This window comes from Mobula hypostoma, chromosome 13 (genome assembly GCF_963921235.1).
Source record: "Mobula hypostoma chromosome 13, sMobHyp1.1, whole genome shotgun sequence".
Taxonomy (NCBI): domain Eukaryota; kingdom Metazoa; phylum Chordata; class Chondrichthyes; order Myliobatiformes; family Myliobatidae; genus Mobula; species Mobula hypostoma.
In genome coordinates this window covers 14,492,094-14,514,199 of record NC_086109.1, presented here as the reverse complement: position 1 = coordinate 14,514,199, position 22,106 = coordinate 14,492,094, and the positions used below count along the sequence as shown (strand labels likewise).

The following is a 22,106-nucleotide window of genomic DNA, read 5'->3' as shown; positions in this document are numbered from 1 at the left end:
TTAACCCGCTACCAAAGTGGGTCAGCGAGTGAGGGCTGCCATTTCACACAAGGGTCAATAGTGAGCATGTGCCCAGGGATAGCTGCACACGAACCGCTGGAAGAACTCAGTGGGTTAGGTATAAAGGGAAATAGCCAGTTCGCATTTTGAGTTGAGTCCCTTCATCTGGCTGAAAGGTAGCGGGGAGACGGCCAGTAAATAAAGATGGATGGAAGGGGTGGATCAAGAGTTTGCTGGTGATAGGTGAGTTGTTTTTATTTACTTATATATTTACTTGGAGGTATAGCGTGGAACAGGACCTTTGGCCCTTCGAGCTGTGCTAACCCTTGGTTTAACCCTAGCCTAATCATGGATCACTTTACAATGACCAATTGACTTACTAACTGCTACGTCTTTGAACTGTGGGAGGAAACCAGAGCACCCGGAGAAAACGATGCACTCAACGGGGAGTGCCTGCAAACTCCTTATAGAGGATGCTGGGATTGAACTCTGAACACCAACACCCCAAGTTGCGATAGCGTCGTGCTAACCACTACGCTATCGTGCTTGGGTGATTGGCAGATGGGGTTGGGGAGAGTGGGGCAAGAAGCTGGGAGGTGACAGGTAGAAGTGACAAATGCCCAAAGATGGTAGAGTCAGATGGGAAAGGAAGGTGGAGCAGGGAATAAAGAGAGGGAGGTGGGGAGGGCCGAGTGGAAACAATGGGAGAAGCCTATGGATGATTGGCAGATGGAAAGGGAGTAGTAGGTGGGTGATGAAATGATAGAGAAGAAAGAGTCTGGGTGATGGGCATATAGCGAGGGAGGAGGTTGTTAGTGATGGGCAGATGGAGAGGGAGGAGTCTGCAGGTGATGGACGGATGCAGAGGGAGGAGACTGTGAGTCTGTGGGTGATGGACAGATGGAGTGGGAGGAGTCTGTGGGTGATGGGCGTTGGAGAGGAAGGAGGTTGTTAGAGATGGGCAGATGAAGAAGGAGGAATCTCTGGGTGATGGGCAGGTGCAGAGGGAGGAGGTTGTTAGTGATGCACAGATGGAGAGGGAGGAATCTGTAGGTGATGAGCAGATGGAGAGGGGGGAGTCTGTGAGTGATGGGCATTGGAGAGGAAGGATGTTGTTAGAAATGGGCAGTGGAGAGGGAGGAATCTGTGGTGAGAGGCAGATGGCGAGGATGGATAGTGAGCCCAGGGGTAGACTGGGCTAGTCACAGCTCAGATGAATCTGGTCAACCCCAACTCTAGTGTCTCAGTCCTCATCAGGTTTGTCTGCTGAAAAATCAGCAGCCAATTCCTTCAGCGATCAGCATCAAAACTTTTGGAATATCTTCCTTAAATCTCTCGACATCCGTTCCTTTGACTGACCAAGTTCTTTGTGACTTGTGTATCTCACTTATGCAACCCGGTGTCTGATCTTCTTTGTTACTTCCATGTGTTTAATAATGTTAAGGGTGCTGTATAAATTCAAGTTTCAGTTGTTGTACAGTGGTGGTCTTGAGTATGCGATGCTTCCAATGATCAAGTTCAATATGGTATCTGGGCTCCTTTATACCCACAGCAGCTTGCTGCTGCAGAAATACTTTGCTTGGAGATGCTCGACGTCTGTCTCTTTCCCAAGTTCGGCCTCAGAAGAGGCAACATTGCAAGGCCTGTGGCCTGGAAACACTTGACCAAAAGTTCTTAATGGGTAATATGGCACAAACTCACAGGTCTTGGAACCTGTATAAATTCTGGCTCCTTGTCCAAACCTTGCCTGATTTTATGAAGAAAAAGCCTGGAAAATAAGTTCCCTGATTTCACAAACTACCCAAGACATGTTCTTGAAGAATATAAATGTCTAAAGCTGCCCTTCAGTTAATGGATGCATTTCAAAGCTGCATTTAATTTACGTTTCAAACCAGCTGGCCTCATGCTTCAAGAAATGAGAAACGTCCTGCATTTCTTAACGTCTTGCATCCATTCATTTCATGGTTTGATGCATTTTCATAGTTGCATATTTTTTTCTACATTTAATTAATTTCATATATATATTTTAGAAATGGCAATGCTATTGTCTGATGTCATGGAGAGGTCGCAGTGCAGAATTAAAAATTATGAATGCAAGAAATGTCTCTGGACTGAGCAACCTGGAATTCTGCTGCTGCTCATTATCCAGCGATTCCTGCTAGGACTGTTCAGGGATATGGTTCCTCCTGTGGTCAAACAGCCCCCCACTGCCCAAAATTAGTTATTCCAGCTGGATTCTGGAGAATAGATTTCCGAAATCGTTGCGGCTTGCTGCTGTCCGGCAATCAGCAAAAGGGGAGAAATTGGAAAGAAGAAATAATATCCGTATTAAAGAGACTGACTTTGACTATGTGTCAGTATACAAAAGGAACCTTCCTTTGCAGATAGTGAGGGAGAAGTGCTTGGTAAAAATAGCTTCTTGTTCCCCTCTGAGGCACTGAGGTAAGAGATCAGCGAACTTGCCAGAATTATGTGCATGGCTTGACCTTAACTGTAGTTCCAGAGGTGACACTTAACAGAACAACAACTGGAATGACTGGTAACACACACAACTCTCACAAAACGCTGGAGGAACTCGGCAGGCCAGACAGCATCTATGGAAAAGAGTACAGTTGACTTTTCAGGCCGAAACCCTTCAGCAGGGTGCTGCCTGGCCTGCTGAGTTCCTCCAGCATTTTGTGTGTGTTGCTCGGAGTTCCAGCATATACAGATTTTCTCTTGTCTGTGATTGGCATCACTGGTAGGTTTCTTAATGACATGCTGAAGGAGTCCTGATCCTTTTTAACATCAGGAGCCGGCTGATCTGAAGGAGGAAACCAAAGGTGACACCTCCTTGAGGGGTTACTGGAACAAGATGTTGGCCAAAGCCAGCACAGGTTGGGTCTGTGACTACAAGTGTAAGGTCACTATCGTGAGTCATAGTTAGACCACATGGTTGTTTGGCTATTGGAAGTGGGCCCCAAGTTTGCCAAGCTCTTTCCATTTGCCGGATCTAAGGTGGCAGTGAGGATACCAGTAAGGATGCCAGTGTGTGAACCACACGATTCTGGAGTTGATGCCATTATCCATCTGTGGGCAGCATAGCCCAAGAATGCATACTGAAGTGGTGCCTTGTCTCCTCGCTGTGATTCTTTCCTGTTTTAACTTTATTTTTGGAGCAGCCTTATGATCTGACCATGTCATGACACTTCTCCTCTCTCTCTCTCTCTCTCTCCTACAGCTGATTATAAACAGGCAGGTGAAAAATATTCACAGTAATGACCGTTGCATTAATTATCAGGCTGAGCACACAGGTATTCGGACGTACTACTTGAGTGCGGAGAATAAGTCAGAGATGGAAGACTGGATCAACGCAATGAACGAAGCAGCAAGCATACAGACTGTGCCCTTGACCAGGTGATGTATACCTCAGAGCCACAAACAATGAAATAGCCGTCAGGTGGTGTAGTGACATCCGCACTGGACTATGAGGCAAGTGGTCCTGGGTTCGAATCTGGCTGGCTCCTTGCACACGTTCCATCCGTGCTGGGTTGAGCATCGAGCTAGCAACTCGGCCTTGTAAAAAAAAACAGGCAAGAGGTAAAGAAACGGGCAAGATATCCGCCCAATGCGCCACAAGACGCAGAGAGAAACAATAACAATCAATGAACCCCTGACTAGGTCTACTCACTTATATCATTGCTGAAAAATATGCACTGTCTTACTTTTTTCTGTTTATTCAGGCGCAGTTTCACAATAGATAAATTAACCACGAGCAACACATAAACTGCTGGTGGAATTCACCAGTTCAGGCAGCATCAATCAGAGAGGACGAACAGTTGATATTTTTGGCTGAGAACCCTCATCAGCACATGATGAAGTGTCTTGGTTCATAATGTCGACTATTTGTTCCTTTCCATTCAAGTTCAAGTTCATGGTTAATTGTCATTCAACCATACACGAGCAGTGCCAAACAAAACAGCATTACTCTGGGGCCAAGGAATAAAACAGAGTACCAGCAGTCACACACAGCACAAGGCACATATAGCACATGTAAGATATCAGTAAAATACAGTCACCCAAAACAAATATAGTCCAAGACCCTTTGTCCATAAAAGTTGCAGCAGTCTGCAATTGAACACAAAACAGCTTGTCTCCTGCCAAGTGAATACTAGGGGGGCGGGAGCAGCACCAACTCCAGTTTGGACGCCGCAACAAACTGCCTCTGGTGGAGTGCACCGACTCCCACACTATCCTAGGCAGCTGTAAGGTGGTGACACTGCAGCTTGAGGCCCAGTCCTCACTACAACCAAGGCCACCCAGCCCATCCACCCCCCAGTAAATTAGTGAATAGGGCTTGTAGCATTCCACATTAACGATGTCCAACAGGGTCTTGCGATCACTGGAAAAGCGACTACGGCGATCACTTGCTGTTAGACTGCACACCGCCTTTGTGAGCCGACTCCCCTGATGCCTCTCTGATGCTGCCAGCAGCATGATCTGCAACAAGTCCAGCTCCTTCTGTTTCACGGCCAATTAGTAACTTGCTGATGGGGTAGAATTGCAGTACTTAAAGTTCTTGATGTCCAGCAACACACACAAAAAATGCTGGTGAACGCAGCAGGCCAGGCAGCAGCTTTAGGAAGAGGTACAGTCGACGTATTGGGCCGAGACCCCTCGTCAGGACTAACTGAAAGAACAGATAGTAAGAGATTTGTCCAGCATGGTATTGCGATTGTAAAAAAAATACCTTTAGAAAGCACGATAACACCTTGGTTGACCCTGTAGAAGCTGCTGTGATCAAACGCATTGCCATCTTACTGGAAGTCCCTGTCATCTTACTGGAAGTCCCTGCCATCTTACTGGAAGTAAAGATGCTACCTAACCTGCAGAGTTTCTCCAGCATTTTATGTGTTGCTCTAGATTTCCAGCATTTGCAGAATCTCCTGAATTTATGCACTAATTTGCCTTTTTTATTCCTTCTGTTCAGCAGGACCGGGGTGAATTTTGAGACACAGCCTTCCTCAGAATCGAACCACACGAGTAATCATAAGCGATTAATCAAACCCGACCAGGAAAAGGTTGGCAGTGAGGCAGATGGGTTTGACAGAACAAGTAACAGGAAGAGCGACAGGAACAATTCTGGCAAGGAGCCGGTGGCCAAGGTTAACGGCCTATCAGGACAAGACGCGCCTTCCGACCCCAACAGCCCTGCTCCGGAGCTGAGAACTCACCCAGGCTTCGAGAGGCCCATTCAGGTTAATGGGCACCACTGGCAGCAGGGCTCCCCTGGGGAGAGCTACCAGCCGCAGGAGGGGGGAAATGTCGTGCACCGGCGGGGATTTGTTCCCCGTACCAGCACTGAGAAAATGGCACAGCGCCAGTCCTCGCTGTCTCAGCTGCAACAGTGGGTTAACATGCGCAGGTCTGCATTAACGACGGACGAACTGAGGAGGTGAGAGGCCAGTTCCAGAAGGGCCGTCCTGTCCGTAGTGGGTGATTTGTGTCCTGCCAAAGGAGGGGGAGGAAAGCTGGCCTAGTTGTAATGGTTAAGATGTGAAACGTTGAATGATATGAGCATAGTAAAAGTGGAAGTATTTAAATTTTTACACTGTTGTAAGTGACTAAGTCACCAGGCTTGCTTGAACATAAATTTACAGGACATCCCTGCATAGCAAATGAGTTCTATTTTCATCGTTGTCTCTGTGGGAATGCTTCATCTGAATTTTTAAGCCACAATAAAAGCTGTTGTAACATCGAGGTTACATCCCTGCAGTCACTCATTTGGCCCATTCGTCCAGAGCCAGAGATTTCAGTTCAAATCCCACCATGACAGCTGGGATTTGGGTTCCTTGAGTCAATTTTGCCCATGAGATGGAAAATAGTGCAAAAAAAATCACCCGATATTGTGACCACACCTCCCTCAATATTATAATGAATAACATTTAGAGCACGTAAAACTAATAAGAAAGAACAATAACTAAAAATGGAGGGAGAGAGGAAACTAGTTCTGCCAATTGTAGGGAAAAAGGTGTGTTTGTGTGTATTGGAGTTTGGTTTTTAACAGTATTATGGGAGCTCATTCAACTGCAGGAAATGGATAAAGATTAGCTTTAGTTGTCACATGTGCATCGAAACAAACACTGAAGTATGTTTGCATCAAATCAAATCAGCGCCGATCGTGGTGGCAGCCTGCAAGCATCGCCATGCTTCCGCCACCAACATAGCGTTCCCATAGCCCAGTAATCCCAACCCCTGCATCCTTGGAATGTGGGAGAAACTGGAGCATCGCAAGGGAACCCATGCAATCATGGGGAGAGCGTACAAACTCTGAGAGAGAGCCGTGGAATTGAACCCCAATCTTACAGCTGCTGCTATAAAGCGATTGCGCTGCCACATCGCATTTGAAGTGGCAACGGATAATTTGTCTGTACCTTACAATACTTAATTTATGCACTTCACTTTGTTTATCTATCTTTGTTTATGTAGTTATTGTGTGTTTTTGTGTACTACTGTGCTTTACGCCTTGGTCTGGAGAAACATAGTCTCACTTGATGGTATACATGTATATAGTTAAATGACAATAAACTTGACTTGACACAGCTACCATAAGTTCAGGGACGGCCTGTATATAACTTATACAGGACCTTGGTGCTATGCTCAGAGGAGGAAACTGCAGCAACTTTTCAACTGGGAATCGACCCAATATAAGATGAGCAGTCAGCATGGGGTTCTTGCAGCTGCTCAAACCCACTGGGCCAGTCTGTCTGTTCTTCATCGCCATCCCTGTCAGAACGCTTTGCTTGAATTCTTCCAGCCACACAGTGAAAAGTACAGACGCATGTTCCATTGCTAGGCTAGCAGTCATTCGTTTGCACCATTGATCCTGAGATTTGAGTTCAGATCCCACTGTGACAGCTGGAGAATTTAGATTCAGCTTATTAAAGTAACTGTGCCTTTCAAAAACAAGGAAGCTGGTCTCAGTAACCTGCTGGATTATCATAAGGCCATCTGGTTCACTAATAACCTTCATGGAAGGACACCTGATGTCCTTACCCTGTCTGATACATGACTACAGATCCATTACTATGATTGAGTCTTATGTTCTCGGTATTATTCATTTATTCTTATTATATTTTTCTGTATTTTCAGTTTGTCTTCTTTTGCACATGGGTTGCATGTCAGTCTTTGTTCATGTGTTGTTTCTCACTGATACTGTTGTACTTCATTGTTCTCATGTGAATGCCAGGGTAGTACATCAGCTTGCTTATTGCCTGTTATGCCACTGCGTTTAGGGCAGCAGTGAAAGTCCTCTATCTCTGGTGGTGTTCAGGGCTTCCTTCATCGTGTCAGCACCTTCCCCTCGGTTTTCACTGCTGTTAGTCATGCACGTCCTGGGTGGAGACTCGGGAATACCTTCACACTCAGATGTAGGAGGGTTCTCCGTTGCTGTTTTACCAGTCAGGGTGCTTAGCCTGAGCTGAACCATCGAACCTGGAGGACCACTCTTAGTCTGGCCTCTACGCTTTGACCTGGTAGGTAAGCGTGATCCTACAAAGAGCCAAAGTATAAAGCCTTGACTCCAGCCAACATAGCTCTCAGGGTCATCAAGGCACATAATCCTCCAAATTCATGACGGTTGTGGTCCTCTTGGAGGAGGGTAGTACCTGGTGACATATAAATAATCAGATAATAAATTTACTTTGAACTTTGAACTTTACTATGGGGGGGGGTAAAAAATTGTGAGTGATGTCCCTGGCCATAATCAAATAAAAAATGAATTTATTTTAATTATTTCATGCAGAGAGTATGATTTAACAGACACCATGTGGTGACTTTGTTTCAATTGTATAAAAACATGTTTTGGGTGCTCCAAATTTAAAGAAGTTTTGTAAGAACCTAAACTTGTTTCAGTAGGATCCCGCCACTAAGCACATCTTTCCCTCCCCCCGCTCTCTCTGCTTTCCGCAGGGATCGCTTCCTACGCGACTCCCTTGGCCATTCGTCCCCCCCATCCCTCCCCACTGATCTCCCTCCTGGCACTTATCCTTGTAAGCGGAGCAAGTGCTACACATACCCTTACACTTCCTCCCTTACCACCATTCAGGCCCCAGACAGTCCTTCCAGGTGAGGCGACACTTTACCTGTGAGTCAGCTGGGGTGATATACTGCGTCCGGTGCTCTCGATGTGGCCTTCTATATATTGGCGAGACCCGACGCAGACTGGGAGACCGCTTTGCTGAACACCTGCGCTCTGTCCGGCAGAGAAAGCAGGATCTCCCAGTGGCCACACATTTTAATTCCACATCCCATTCCCATTCTGACATGTCTATCCACGGCCTCCTCTACTGTAAAGATGAAGCCACACTCAGGTTGGAGGAACAACACCTTATATTCCGTCTGGGTAGCCTCCAACCTGATGGCATGAACATCGACTTCTCTAACTTCCGCTACTGCCCCACCTCCCCCTCGTACCCCATCTGTTATTTATTTTTATACACACATTCTTTCTCTCACTCTCCTTTTTCTCCCTCTGTCCCTCTCACTATACCCCTTGCCATCCTCTGGGTTCCCCCCCCCCCACTTTGTCTTTCTCCCTGGGCCTCCTGTCCCATGATCCTCTCATATCCCCTTTGCCAATCAACTGTCCAGCTCTTGGCTCCATCCCTCCCCCTCCTGTCTTCTCCTATCATTTTGGATCTCCCCCTCCCCCTCCCACTTTCAAATCTTTTACTAACTCTTCCTTCAGTTAGTCCTGTCTCGGCCTGAAAGGTCGACTGTACCTCTTCCTAGAAATGTTGCCTGGCCTGCTGCGTTCACTAGCAACTTTGATGTGTGTTTCATGATCAAAGTCATGTTTTTTGGTCAAATACACAAGTAGATGTGTGGACTGGTCTAATGAAAAACTTTCTTGCAGTAGTGTCACAGGCAGAGAGCTTCATATAGGGTGGCACGGTCACATAGTGGTCAGCTCAACACCTTTCAATAACAGTAACCCGGGTTCGATTCCCACCACTGCCTGTAAAGAGTTTGTCCGTTCTTCCCGTGACTGCGTGGGTTCACCCCGGGTGCGCTGGTTTCCTCCCACAGTCCAAAGACATACAGGTTAGTATAATACCTGTTAGTAGGTTTATTGGTCATTGTAAATTGTCCTGTGAATAGGCTAGGGTAAAATTGGGGGCTGTTGGGCAGCGCAGCTCAAAGGACCTATTCCACACTGTATCTCAATAAATAAATGAATGAATAAACAAATAAAAGCAACCAAACAGTATCGATCCAGCTATCTTCTAGAAGTTGATATTGTACCTTCCTTCACCAACTCTTCAGGCAGCTCATTTCACATACGTTCCAGAAGTTATGTATCTGGAATGAGCTGCCAGAGAAGTTGGTTGAGGAAAGTACATTATCAACTTTTTGAAAACAGTTGGGTAGATATATTGATAGGAAATGTTATATGATGCTATCTGCCTGTGAAAATGCTGCAAACAGGTATTTTATTATACCGTTGCATCAATGTAGTTGTGCATATGACAATGAGCATGACTCTGATTTTGACTTCAGAGCAGGGTTCCCCCAACCTTTTTATGTGCCATGGACCAATAATGTTGACCCCAGCTTTAGAGACCAAATGCTGAAATTGGGACTAACTTGGATGGGCATCATTGTCAGCATGGACCTGTCAGGCTGTAGGGCCTTTTTCCATGCTGTATGACCTTATACTGCCGAAGTCACTGAGTGCTTCCAGCAGATTGTCTGTCACTACAGTCTCCAGCATCTGCAGTCTTTCTTGTCTCCAAGCCACTGTGATATCCTCCTGACTGTTTCCCTTCTCTTCAGCTCACAGGTGTACCAGACTCCAACCAGAGAAGTGCCAGAGTACTACAATCTTCTCTCGCCCTATTACCAGGAAGAGTACCCCCAGTTCATAGCACCTGGTGGGCGTCCGGACAGCATTTGTTCTGTATCCTCGTACAACAGGATGACGGCCCGATGGTCCATCAACGAGCAGCAGCCCTCGTACCCGATGAGGGACTGGCAGGGACGCCAGGCATACAGTGGGCAGGGCTCGCCCGTCTGGCACGGGGTGCAGCAGCCTTACTCTCCCGAGGTCGACGGTGTCGCTGGCACCCTGCGGAGGTTGTCCTTCCAGCCCCGCTCACGTTCCGTGCCACGCTCGCCGTCCCAGGGGCCTCTGGTTGTCAACCATATCTACTCTCCGGTGAGGTCTCCCAATGGCAGGCTCGAGAGAGTGCCGCCACAAAGGGACGAAGGTCTCGGAGACCCCGGTTACACGCTGCGTCGTTCCCGCAGTGCCAAGGTAACATGGCGACTTGAAACCTTATTGATGCCATCTTCAGTGTTGGGTTGACAGATTAATTGCCCGCTGTAATGTGACCCCAATGTGGTAGAATCTGTGGGAGATAGTTTCTGATAGGAAGATTACCAGAAGGGTGATGCGGTTGAGGGGGAAAATGCATGAAAGTTAATCAGAATCTGTTTATTGTCACTGACGTACAGTACTGTGCAAAAGTCTTGGACACCCTAGATTTTTTAATGTGGTTTCAGATGGTATGGCCTCCTCAGAGCCCTGATCTCAATGTTATCAAGGCTGTCTGCGATTACCTGCAGAGGCAGAAGCTAGCAAGACAGCCAAATCTGCAGAACTGTGGCATGTTCTCCTGGATGCTTGGAACAACCTGCCAGCCAATTTTCTTATAAAACTGCACAACAGTGTACCCAAGAGATTAGATGCAGTTTTAAAGGCAAAGGATAGTCATGCCAAATATTGATTTGATTTAGCTTTTTACTGTTTACTGCTCTACAGAAAATTTTTTGTTTAGTGCAGGACATAAAGACTACAAGTAACAAAACAAAAGGTACAACACAAATAACAAGGTAGTATTCATGTGTTCATGAGCCATTCAGAAATCTGTTGGCGGAGGGGAAGAAGCTGTTCTTAAAATGTTGAGTATGGCTCCTCAAATTCCTATACATCCTCCCTGATAATAGTAATGAGTAGAGAAAAAATGTGAGCGGTATCATGGAGTTTGGGAGAATAAATTCTGGTTTGCTTTGGGAAGGACTGTGGTAGGAGGGTAACAGTGATGGGGGAAAGGTTACAGAGAAGGTGGGCTGCTTTGATTTGAAATAACTCAATAGAAGGTTTTAACCATTAAAAAACACAAGGCCGACCTGCTTGACTTAATAATACCTTTATAGTATTTATTTTCCCGAGAGCAGCCAACTATCAACTATCATAGCTTCTGGAAAGGAACACACAATTTCAACAAAGCCTTGTGTTTGTTCCATAATATTTAATTTTAAAAATAAATCTGCATTAAACAATTTTTGGGAAGCTCAGAAAAATTCTTCCAGCAGGGTTAAGCAATTTTCCCAAATTATTGATCGCTTGCATATGTGGTGACAAAAACTGAGCTACTTGGAAACTAATTGGAAAATATTCACTGAACAAATCTTCAGGAAAATCTCTCCCTCCTGACACAAAGTTTTGTACGTTACTTATTTGGAGATAGTGTGAGGAACAGGTCCTTCCAGTTCAACAAGCTCCACTGCCTAGCAACCCACCTATTTAACCCTAAGTTAATCATGGGACAACTTACAATGACCAATTAAACTACCAACTGGTACGTCTTTTGAATGTGGGAGGAAACCGGAGCACCTGGGGGAAACCCACGCACTCATGGGAAGGATGTACAAACTTCTTACAGACGGTGTCGGAATTGAACTCCCAACTGTCATAACGTTGCACTGACCGCTATGCTACTGTGGCGGCCCTAGTTTATTTAGAGATACAGCACGGATCATGTCCTCCCAGCCCAACGATCCACACTGCCCAGCAACCCATCCATTTAACCCTAGCCTAATCATAGGGCAGTTTACAACAACCAGTTAATCTACTGAACGGTATACTGTATCTTTGGAGCATGGAAGAAAGCTGTAGCACCCGGAGGAAGCCCATGCGCTCACAGGAGGGACGTACAAACTTATTACAGACGGTGTTGGAATTAAACTCCAAACTCTTGACTCCTCGAGCTCTAATAATGTCACGCTAACTTCTATGCTACCATGGTGTCCCTACTTCAGCACAGAAAAGAACGATTAATTATGGTTTCATTTGATATAATCACCTACTTAGACTTTTTGAATACAGTCAATTTCACAGATTTACATGTGTACAACGTTAGCTTATCCCATTTTGGGTGGCGAGGTGGAGATATGTCTCTACCAAAGGAGGTGTAAGGCACTCCTTCCCTCCGCTAGCCTGCAGGTCACCCTTGGGTAAGGTGTAGCACCTCCTAAGACCCCCCACCCACCCCCGATCACGGTGACATGAAGCAGTGGGAGCAGGTGGTGGATGGTCGTATGAGCAGCTGGTGCATATCATAAGTCCTGGTTATGCAACCACTGTCACAGGCAGGCAATCTCTAAAGTGTATGGCTATTGGCAGGGGTCACGCATCTTGTAAAGAGAACACCCAGAAGAAGGCAATGGCAAACCCCTCTGTAGAAAAATTTGCCAAGAACAATCATGATCATGGAAAGACCATAATTGCCCATGTCACATGACACAACACTTTACGAATGAACAAAGTAAACTAGCAGAATCCCTTTAAATGTTCAATATTGGTGTCTGTCCCAAAAGCCTTCGAGAACAAACTCTGGATACCCAAAATATACCCCTTTTTGTTACAGAGTTGAAAGACAGCTCCATGAATGTACAACCAACCAGGAGGTTAAGTTTCAAAGCAAATCTGTCCTGGACTGTGCATTATGTGGCAGGGATACACCTTTTTATATTGTGCAATTCTTTTTTTTTATTATTCTGGAACTAAAAGACAACATTAAACCAGGCTGCAGTGACTGATCAGTTAATTTTATCCCTTCTCTTTGAATATCACCGCACCATCTTCACAGCACATTGGGAAATATAGCCAGGATTTAACTTTATTTTCTTGGTGTTATCAATGTTCGTTTGTGTCACCTTTTTGCTTTGAGTTCCACACCAGAGCTGAACACAAAAAAATCTGGGCTGAAATTCTATGGAACTACTGATGGAGCACAGCATTCTTATGGATGGCATCGTTCCTCTGAGCGGCTAAAATGAGTTTAAAATTAATCAAATGGATATGAAAAACCCTGGGCCACTACCTTGAAGAAGAACTTCTCTTTAAAATATTCATAGCTGGGACTGGCTTTAACCTGAAACTTGTTCTCATTTTTCCTATCAGTATGAATACTCAGGAGAGAGAAGACCTACTGGAATGCAACCATATCACTTCACCGCCTCGCATTCCATGCAGGACCGAATGGTAGGTTCCTAAAACTACAATGTGCAAAATTATGGAATCAGAGAGTATTACAGCACAGAAACAAGCCTTTCAGCCCATCTAGTCCATGCCAGCCTGAGCTTCTGTCTAGTCCCACCTACCTGCACCTGGATCTTAGCCCTCCAAGGCCCTCTTATCCAACTCCACTTAAACCACGTCTATCATTTCCGCTGGTAGTTTGTTCTGCACTTGTACTAGCCTCTGAGTGAATAAGTTATCCCTCAGATTCCCCTTAAGTATTTCACCTTTCACCCTGAACTATGACCTCTAGTTCTATTCTTGCCCAGCCTGTGTGGGGGAAAAAGCCTACATGCATTTACCTTATCTATGCCCATAATTTTGTACACCTCTTTATGATTTCCCCTCATTCTCTTGTGCTCCAGGGAATAAAGTCCCAATCTATTTAATCTGTCTCTGTAATTCAGATCTTTAAGTCCCAGTAACACCCTTGCATATTCTTTCTACACTCTAATAAGCTTAGTGAGATCCTCCCATAGGTAGGTGACCTGGGCAGCTCACAATACTCCAAATTCGGCCTCCCCAACAACTGGTACATCTTCAGCATAACATCCCACTTCCTGCATTCCCTGCCCTGATTTATGAAGGCCAATGTGCTAAGAGTTCTCTTTACTACCCTGTCTACCTGCGATTCCACTTTCAAGGAATTATGGATCTGTATTCCCAGGCCCTTTTGTTCTCTGGCATGTCAGTGCCCTCAGGGTAGTGAATCTGTGGAATTCATTGCCATAGACAGCTATAGAGGCCAAAATTGATTGCATGATATAATTATGCCTGTTTATTAAACCCTATCTCATGGAATCCATCCGCTTTGCAGTCTGTAATATTTAACCAAGTAAATATCTTTTTTCTCCTTCATCTTTACATAATCTACTTTCTGTTCATAGTTTTCAAACCTTAGAAAAGGTGTTAATTTGCATTCTCGAGCCTTAGCTCTTTTATATCTAGTTTTCTAATTTAGAGACATGGCAATGCCTTATTTCACACCTGCTTTACCACTCTATGTATGCGGCCACTTACAGGGAGGTATGGACTTGGACACAAAAATCCCTCTGTACATCAATGCTATTAAGGGTCCTGCCATTAACTGTCGACTTTCTCCTTACATTGGACTTCCCAAAGTACAACAACTCAGACTTGCCTTGATTAAACAATAACTGCCATTTCTCTGTCCATAATTGTAACTGATTTATGTCTTGTATCCTTTGATGACATAGATCTCATTTAAGCTTACTGAATACTAAAAAGTCTAGATGCAATGAATGTTTCCATTAGTATTTGAGTCTCGAATCCAGAGGCACAGTGTCAGAATAAGTGGCATCCCTTTAGAACAGAGGGACGTAAATCTGTAGAATTTGATTTCCCTGAGGGCTGTGGAAGCCAGGTCATTGGGTTTTATTTAAGGGAGAGATTGTTAGGTTCTTGGCGGTTAAGGGTTACCAGAAGAAGGCAGGAGAATGGAGTTGAGAAAAAAAACATAAGCCATGATTGAATAACAGAGATCACTTGATGGGTGGATGGTCTAATTCTTCGCCTTTATCTTATAGTGTGATGGTTTTTCTGCACCAGATTCCATTTTATATTCCCACTAATGAGTTACCTTCCAGGAGCATTCATATCTAGTTTCAATATTGCATTCCAATTTAGCACAGACTGCACAGTACTATCAAAGTGCAAAGTACATTTATTGTCAAAGTATGTATACTATAAACCTTGAGATTCATCTCCTTACAGGCAGCCACAAAACAAAGTAACGCAGTAGAACTCATTAGAAAAGAAGACCATCAAACACCCAATGTGCAGAGAACAAAAACAAATCATGCAAACAATAGCAGTAAGCAAATAACGTTCAGAACTGGTGTTCACGAAAGTGAAGCCACAGCCGTGAAGCCAGTCACAGCCGATTCGGGAGCCGGTCAGTTCAGCGCAGAGGCACGTAAGCCTCATGGAGCAGCAAGCTGAAGTGACCCGTCCCACGCCTCCAGCCCCAACACCCTGATCTTTTCAAGTGGCCCAGCGTTTTAATTGTCCAAACTTTGGGTCATTCCTCGCTCACGGGCTTGGGCTTGGGCTTGGGCCTGGGCTTGGGCCTGGGCCCCACCACTTTGAATTGGCAAGTACATGCCACGCCACAGTTCATCCTGCACCTTCGAGACTTCAGTTCACACCGCAAAAATGCCTGATAGTACTGGTGGTTCAAAAGCTCAACTCCAAAAGAGAAGTTACAGGCTATTGATTGCAGTGATCGTTTACCAGAAAAAGTGTGATTGGTCTTTGGAATACTTACAGGAAGGCTTGTTAGGTGTGTTGATTTGGCTTATTTATTCTATCTGAAGAAATACTGCTTGTAGGTAGTTTCTTCAAATCATTTCTTTCTGCTCAGTAACTCTTTGTTTCCTTCTGTTTTCTACATTCTGTAACTTCGACTCCTTTCTCAACATGATGTGACAGGATGAAATTCTAGACCTTCAGTTGCAAAGGAAACTAGATTTTTTGGATCAGCAGGTGGGATTCAATGTGCAAAACGGTACTTGTATCATTGGTCAAAGGCGAAGTGACAAGGTTGTGAGTCCAGTCAAACTCTTGGGTAGGGATGGCAAGTCCATTAGAAGCCAGGGTTACCTATTGTTCAAAATTTGAAGTGATTCAGCGCATAACGGCAATAATTTAAATACAATTTAAGTGAAATTGTTCACCTATTAATACAGTTAAATAATCACATCTCATAACATCGATCATTATAACTATGCAATCGTGCAGAAACAGATCATATGGAAAAATGTCAGGGAATAGGTTGGAGATTCTTCAGAGGAGTAATTTACCTGTATACTTCACACATCAGTAAATTTTCAATATAGAGACTTTGAATTCATTTGATTAGAGTAATTATTAACAAACCGAATTTGTAAATACAAGTCTCAGGGTAGTTAGAAACAATATTATACAGTATTCAGAAGTGGGAGGAGTATTGGCTTAGTTATGACTCTGCTACTGAGGGAGAATATGAACCATTTAGTCCTCATTCTAGCCACACATTTTTGAACTCCTTGCAGTCCTGGTGTGTGTAAGGTAATGGTCGTGGAGGTGAGGTGTAATGCCCTGTGAATTCCCTCCCTGGGGAATAGGCAAGAAAGCAACCCAACATTTCTTTGATCAAGGGCTCTGTTTGAACAGTGTGCACTGACATAATGTAAGTGCTCATGTGACAGGATGTGCTCGAAGACATTATGACTGAAGCAAGCCAATTAAAGGGGATTAGTTATTTGTTGGCAAAATAGCGCAAAATGATATGTTAAAACAAGCTTAAAATATTAAAGGAATGTCTCTTCCTAAGCAGCAAGCCACATCAAAAAGTTTTCTTTCCTGTGGAGAATTGATATTAATGATAGAGATTGCCTTTCTGAAGGACAGTTAATGATAAAGCTGAGTCTAAGTATGGATGAGCATGCTGTAATAATGGGAATTACAATTAATAATCTGTCTACAGGACTGGGGCAAACCTTGATTCTTCTCCTATGGCCATTTAATGAGTTCTGTTTTCATTAACGTCCTGTTAATATGCTCAAAGAGCACACTGATCTCTATTAAGTTCTGGTAATATCATTGCAAAAATATTCAGTAATTTTACCAAAAGTCCTGCAGGCTACTCAATATAATGTGATTTACACTGTGTAATTATACAATCAGACCATTTGCCCCCCACACACACACACACAAGCTGCTGAAGGAACTCAGAAGGCTAGGCAGCATCTATGGAAATGAATAAACAGTCAATGTTTTGAGCCAAGACCCTTCCCCAGAACTTATACAAACGAGCTCTTCCCTGCCCTGGGTCCATGTCTATTTAAAGCATTTACTTCCTGGGCACCTCCTGGAGTCTGGGGGAATCCAATCTAATCTATTAAGGTAGTCTGAAAGGCTAACTTGCAAGGCTAGGGTTTTCCATGGGAAAATCTGAGTGGCTACCTAACAGACATCCCAAAGACAATAAAGGAAAGTTGATAGATAAGAAACAAAAAAAAAATGTTATTGGGTAGGGGCAGGAATCAGAATTAACAGCTAAAGGCAAAATTAGGTGATGGATCTGAATTAATGTCGAATGAATCCAGCTGAATTTTCACATGAACCTTTTCATGGAAAGAGTGGTTGGAACCTGGAATTGTTGCATTGTGGGACAGCTAAGAAACATGGAATAGACAAATGGAAGGTTATGCTGATGAACTGAAAACTGCAGAGCACCACCTTCAGTATGGATCTGTTTGACCCTGGTGGTTAAAATCATATTTATTATCGTTGAGTTGTGATGTGAAATGTGTTGCTTTACAATAGCGGTACAGTGCAATACATATAAAATTGCCATAAGTTCCAAAAATAGTGCAGAAAAGAAGGGAATAATGAGGTAGTGTTCATGGTGTATTCTATTCTGTATAATGTACTAACTGGCTAAAGTAATGTCATATTTACGGGGAGTGGTATTTTATTGGTGTCCGTTAAGTATCGATGCCATCAATGAAATTTACAGACCCAGACCGGTCCCTATTAACCTTCCAGATGGAAATTTTTAAATTTTTTATTGCGATACAACACAGAGTAGGCCTTTGAGCCATGTCGCCTAGCAAACCCCCAATTTAATCGTAGCCTAATCAAGAGACGATTTACAATGATTAATTAACTTATCAACCAGTATGTCTTTGGACTGTGGGAGGAAACCCACGCGGTCACGGGGAGAACGTACAAGCTCTTTACAGGCAGCGGTGGGAATTGAACCACGGTCGCCTGTCCTGTAAAGCGTTGTGCTAACCACTGCGCTACTGTGCTTCCCTCTCTATCCATTTTTATCAGAGTTTATTTCCATTTTATCAGCAAGGCATGGGAATAGAACAAGTGAAAGAAATATTGACTTTGATCTATAATGGGTGAACTCGGGCTATTAAATTTAGGAATTGGTTTACTATTGTCACGTGTAGTCATAGTCATAGTCATACTTTATTGATCCCAGGGGGAAATTGGTTTTCATTACAGTTGCACCATAAATAATAAATAGTAATAGAACCATAAATAGTTAAATAGTAATATGTAAATTATGCCAGTCAGTTATGAAATAAGTCCAGGACCAGCCTATCGGCACAGGGTGTCTGACCCTCCAAGGGAGGAGTTGTAAGGTTTGATGGCCACAGGCAGGAATGACTTCCTATGACGCTCTGTGTTGCATCTCGGTGGAATGAGTCTCTGGGTCAATGTACTCCTGTGCCCACCCAGTACATTATGTAGTGGATGGAAGACATTGTCCAAGAAGGCATGCAACTTAGACAGCATCCTCTTTTCAGACACCACCGTGAGAGAGTCCAGTTCCATCCCCACAACATCACTGGCCTTTCGAATAAGTTTGTTGATTCTGTTGATGTCTGCTACCCTCAGCCTGCTGCCCCAGCACACAACAGCAAACATGATAGCACTGGCCACCACAGACTCGTAGAACATCCTCAGCATCGTCCGGCAGATGTTAAAGGACCTCAGTCTCCTCAGGAAATAGAGACGGCTCTGACCCTTCTTGTAGACGGCCTCAGTGTTCTTTGACCAGTCCAGTTTATTGTCAATTCATATCCCCAGGTATTTGTAATCCTCCACCATGTCCACACTAACCCCCTGGATGGAAACAGGGATCACCAGTACCTTAGCTGAGATACAGTGAAAAGCTTTTGTTTGCATTCCATCCAGACAGATCATTCCATAAGCAAGTATACTGAAGGGGTACAAAAGGGGGAAAAGGTAATTCAGATGTAGTGTTACAGAGAAAGTGCATTGCAGGTAAATAAAGTGCAAGATTCATGGTGAGGTGGATTGAGTGATCAAGAGTTCAATTTTATTGTATAAGAGGGTCATTCAAGTGTCTTATTATTGTGGGATAGAAACCTGTTCACAAGCCTTTATATCTTCTGTCTGATGGAAGATGGAAGAAAACAGGGTGGGAAGGATGCTTGATTATATTGGCGGCTTTACCGAGGCAGCAGGAAGTTCTCTGTGGTTGGTTCCAGCATTCATTGCCATAACCTGCAGTCAGCGTCACATACGAAACAAAGATTTGTATCAGAATCTTACGTGAATTCAAAACCTGCAGTGCATTTAAATGTGGACTTTGCAGGATACTATGGTGTGTGTTGCCATGGTAGGTCACTCGCCTGAGTGCTACTGGTACCATGTAACCCAGTACTGCCTGTCACATGGTCGGGTGGTCGGCGACTAAACCGGCTCCCCCACCAGGCTTGCCCGTGCAGGACGAAAAACAAGACCTGTCAAAGGGCGGATGAACCCTCTCGTAGGGTCAACGGCCATCTAACAAACATGTGCCATGAAGCACGGAAAGGGCATCCCTTGCATCGAAGCTTGGTCTGGCCATTCACTGCAACAGAACTTCCCCCAGCTGTCTTGGACCCCACCATGCCGCTGGATCCGGGAGGGGATATCGAGAGGCTGGGTCTGGACCTGTGCAACCCCCTACTCACCTAAATCCACTCACGCACACGCTGTTCTTTTTTGAGGAGTGGAGTATTCCAAACCCCACTAACTGTCTGAAAGGAACCATCATCATCCTATGGGATGGATAGCCAGAGAGAGAGAGAGGGAGAGTGTAAAGTGGAGTTGCTGCTGTAAGTTTGACTGTCCTCTAGTTTTGAAATTAACTTGATGACAGCATTGCAACTCGTCCGGTGCTGCTGTTTTTCAGTGTTTCCCCATTCATAATCAAAGACCCCACGCACCTTTGACATTACGTCTTGTCCTCTCTTCATTTGAGCGGAAGATACAAAAGCCTGAAAGCACATACCACCAGACTCAAGGAAAGATGGTATCCCGCTTTTATAAGACTATTAAATGGTTCTGCAGTATGATAAATTAGACTCTTGACCTCACTATCTACCTTGGATAGATATTTTATCCATCTTGCATCTTATTATCTACCTGCTCTGCACTGTCTCTGTAGCTGTCACACTTTATTCTGCATTGTTATTATTTTGCCTTGTTTTACCTCAATGCACTGTTGTAATGAATGGGTCTGTATGAAGTGTGTGCAGTTCAAGCTTTTCACTGTATCTTGGTACATGTGACAAGAATAAAGCAATTCCAATTCCAGTTCATTTTGGCAGTGATCTTAATCAGCTACTTCTACGTAAATTCACAAATGTAAAGCCTTTCCCACTAATCCAGTTCATAAAAGGGTTTTGAACAGAGCGTGCATAAATCAGCATTACGTTGCATTCACCTACCAATATTCAGCATCTATGGTTGGAACAAAGAGAAAATTAGGGCATTGTAAAGCTAAATAGTGAACTGGAGCAATTTAGATTATATGTAATTAGTCTCAATATTGCTGGAGAACAACGTTATGTAAGAATCTTCATTCAGTTTTCAAACAATGATAACCAGAAGGATGATACGCATTATGTGACAGCTTATTGTATTTCTGAAAAGTATTTTGGAATGACACAGAACAGAAGGAAGTCAGCCAGGCACTGAGACTTTGAATGATCTAATTACCATTGCATCTCTATTCCCATCGCAAAACTTTCCTTTCTAAATATAACTTTTTGTTTTTAAGAGCCACCATTGAAACTGGCTCCACTACATTTTTTTCCAGTTCTCTGCTGAAAAAAGGAAAAATTCCATGTTTCCTATTGGATTCTTTTGCTAGTTGTCTTAAATTTGTGTTCCTTAGTTACTCATTTTCTGCCCCTATGTGACCAGGAAATATGCAGTCACTCGTCAGTCAAACACATTTTAATCATCCAATTATTAAATATATGTTTTCCTTTTCGCTTTGCACACAAAATGGCATGATTCCACCAAGCAGTGTAAAATGTGCCATTGTTAGCATAGGTACCCCTGGTCACATGGAGAACATGCAAACTTGTGCAGTCAATGTCCAAGGACAGGATTGAACCCATCATCACTAGCGCTCCGAGGCAGAGACCCTACTGGCTGGGCCACAGTGATTATTTTAAATAAGCATATTTAGAGTGGCAATATCTGGCATCAACTTCACCTTTGCTAAACCTACTATACGTTTAATTAGTACCCAGTCTCTAGGAATGAGTGTAGATTGATGGAAGACTTCATGCCTCTAGAGACAGTGGGGTTAAGCAAAGTTCAGTAGGTTTAATTTTTTTGAAGCTTGGGTTATTACACAAAGCACGCATTTTGATAGATATGACTGTTTAGAGTATGTTCAAAGAGGTTAATTTTGATAAAAGCTTTCTGACTTTCTCAAGACAAACTAGGGTTAATTGACATTTTCAGTTCACAGCCTACTTGCTTGTTCACTTGGCAGCCCATCTAAGGAAAAGTACCACGGAGCTCTGAACAAAGACCTGTATTGTACAAATGTGCAACATGCATAAGGTGATCTGTTCAGTAACAGCAGGACAGTTTCGAACTAAAAAATGAGAAGAAGTTTACTCATTTGGACTATTGTGGTTCTAGCTCTAGGAGGGGATGAAAAACCATTGTGCCTTCTGGGATTTTGAAAAGTTTCAATTGGTGTGATTCAAAGGAGATGGTCTTTTGGAATTCATTGCAACAAAGGTGAAGGACTGTGGATCTGGTTAATTAGGATTTAAGCGATGCCAATAGATCAGACGATTCTGCTTCATTGGGATTCATGTAGTGCTGGTGAATTAGTAATTAGTTCATGGTCTTTTGAAGTAAGGCCTTTGGTATAAAAACTGTAATGAGAGTATAACTAAAGAAGTTGTTCAGGACACCAAGA

At 43.9% G+C, this 22,106-nt stretch overlaps 1 protein-coding gene across 27 annotated transcripts in view; it reads left to right on the top strand.

The window, feature by feature from the left end:
* Nucleotides 1-22,106, top strand: part of plekha6 (pleckstrin homology domain containing, family A member 6) — a 338,778-nt gene that overhangs the window by 271,241 nt on the left and 45,431 nt on the right. For 25 of the 27 annotated variants that reach the window (XM_063065330.1, XM_063065326.1, XM_063065332.1 and 22 more), the window contains 5 exons: nucleotides 3,281-3,396; nucleotides 4,970-5,434; nucleotides 9,817-10,297; nucleotides 13,229-13,309; nucleotides 15,797-15,850. In XM_063065330.1, the coding sequence (XP_062921400.1) occupies nucleotides 3,281-3,396; nucleotides 4,970-5,434; nucleotides 9,817-10,297; nucleotides 13,229-13,309; nucleotides 15,797-15,850 (1,197 nt within the window). The remainder of the gene's footprint in view (nucleotides 1-3,280; nucleotides 3,397-4,969; nucleotides 5,435-9,816; nucleotides 10,298-13,228; nucleotides 13,310-15,796; nucleotides 15,851-22,106) is intronic. The other 2 variants (XM_063065324.1, XM_063065331.1) reach the window with 2 other exon arrangements.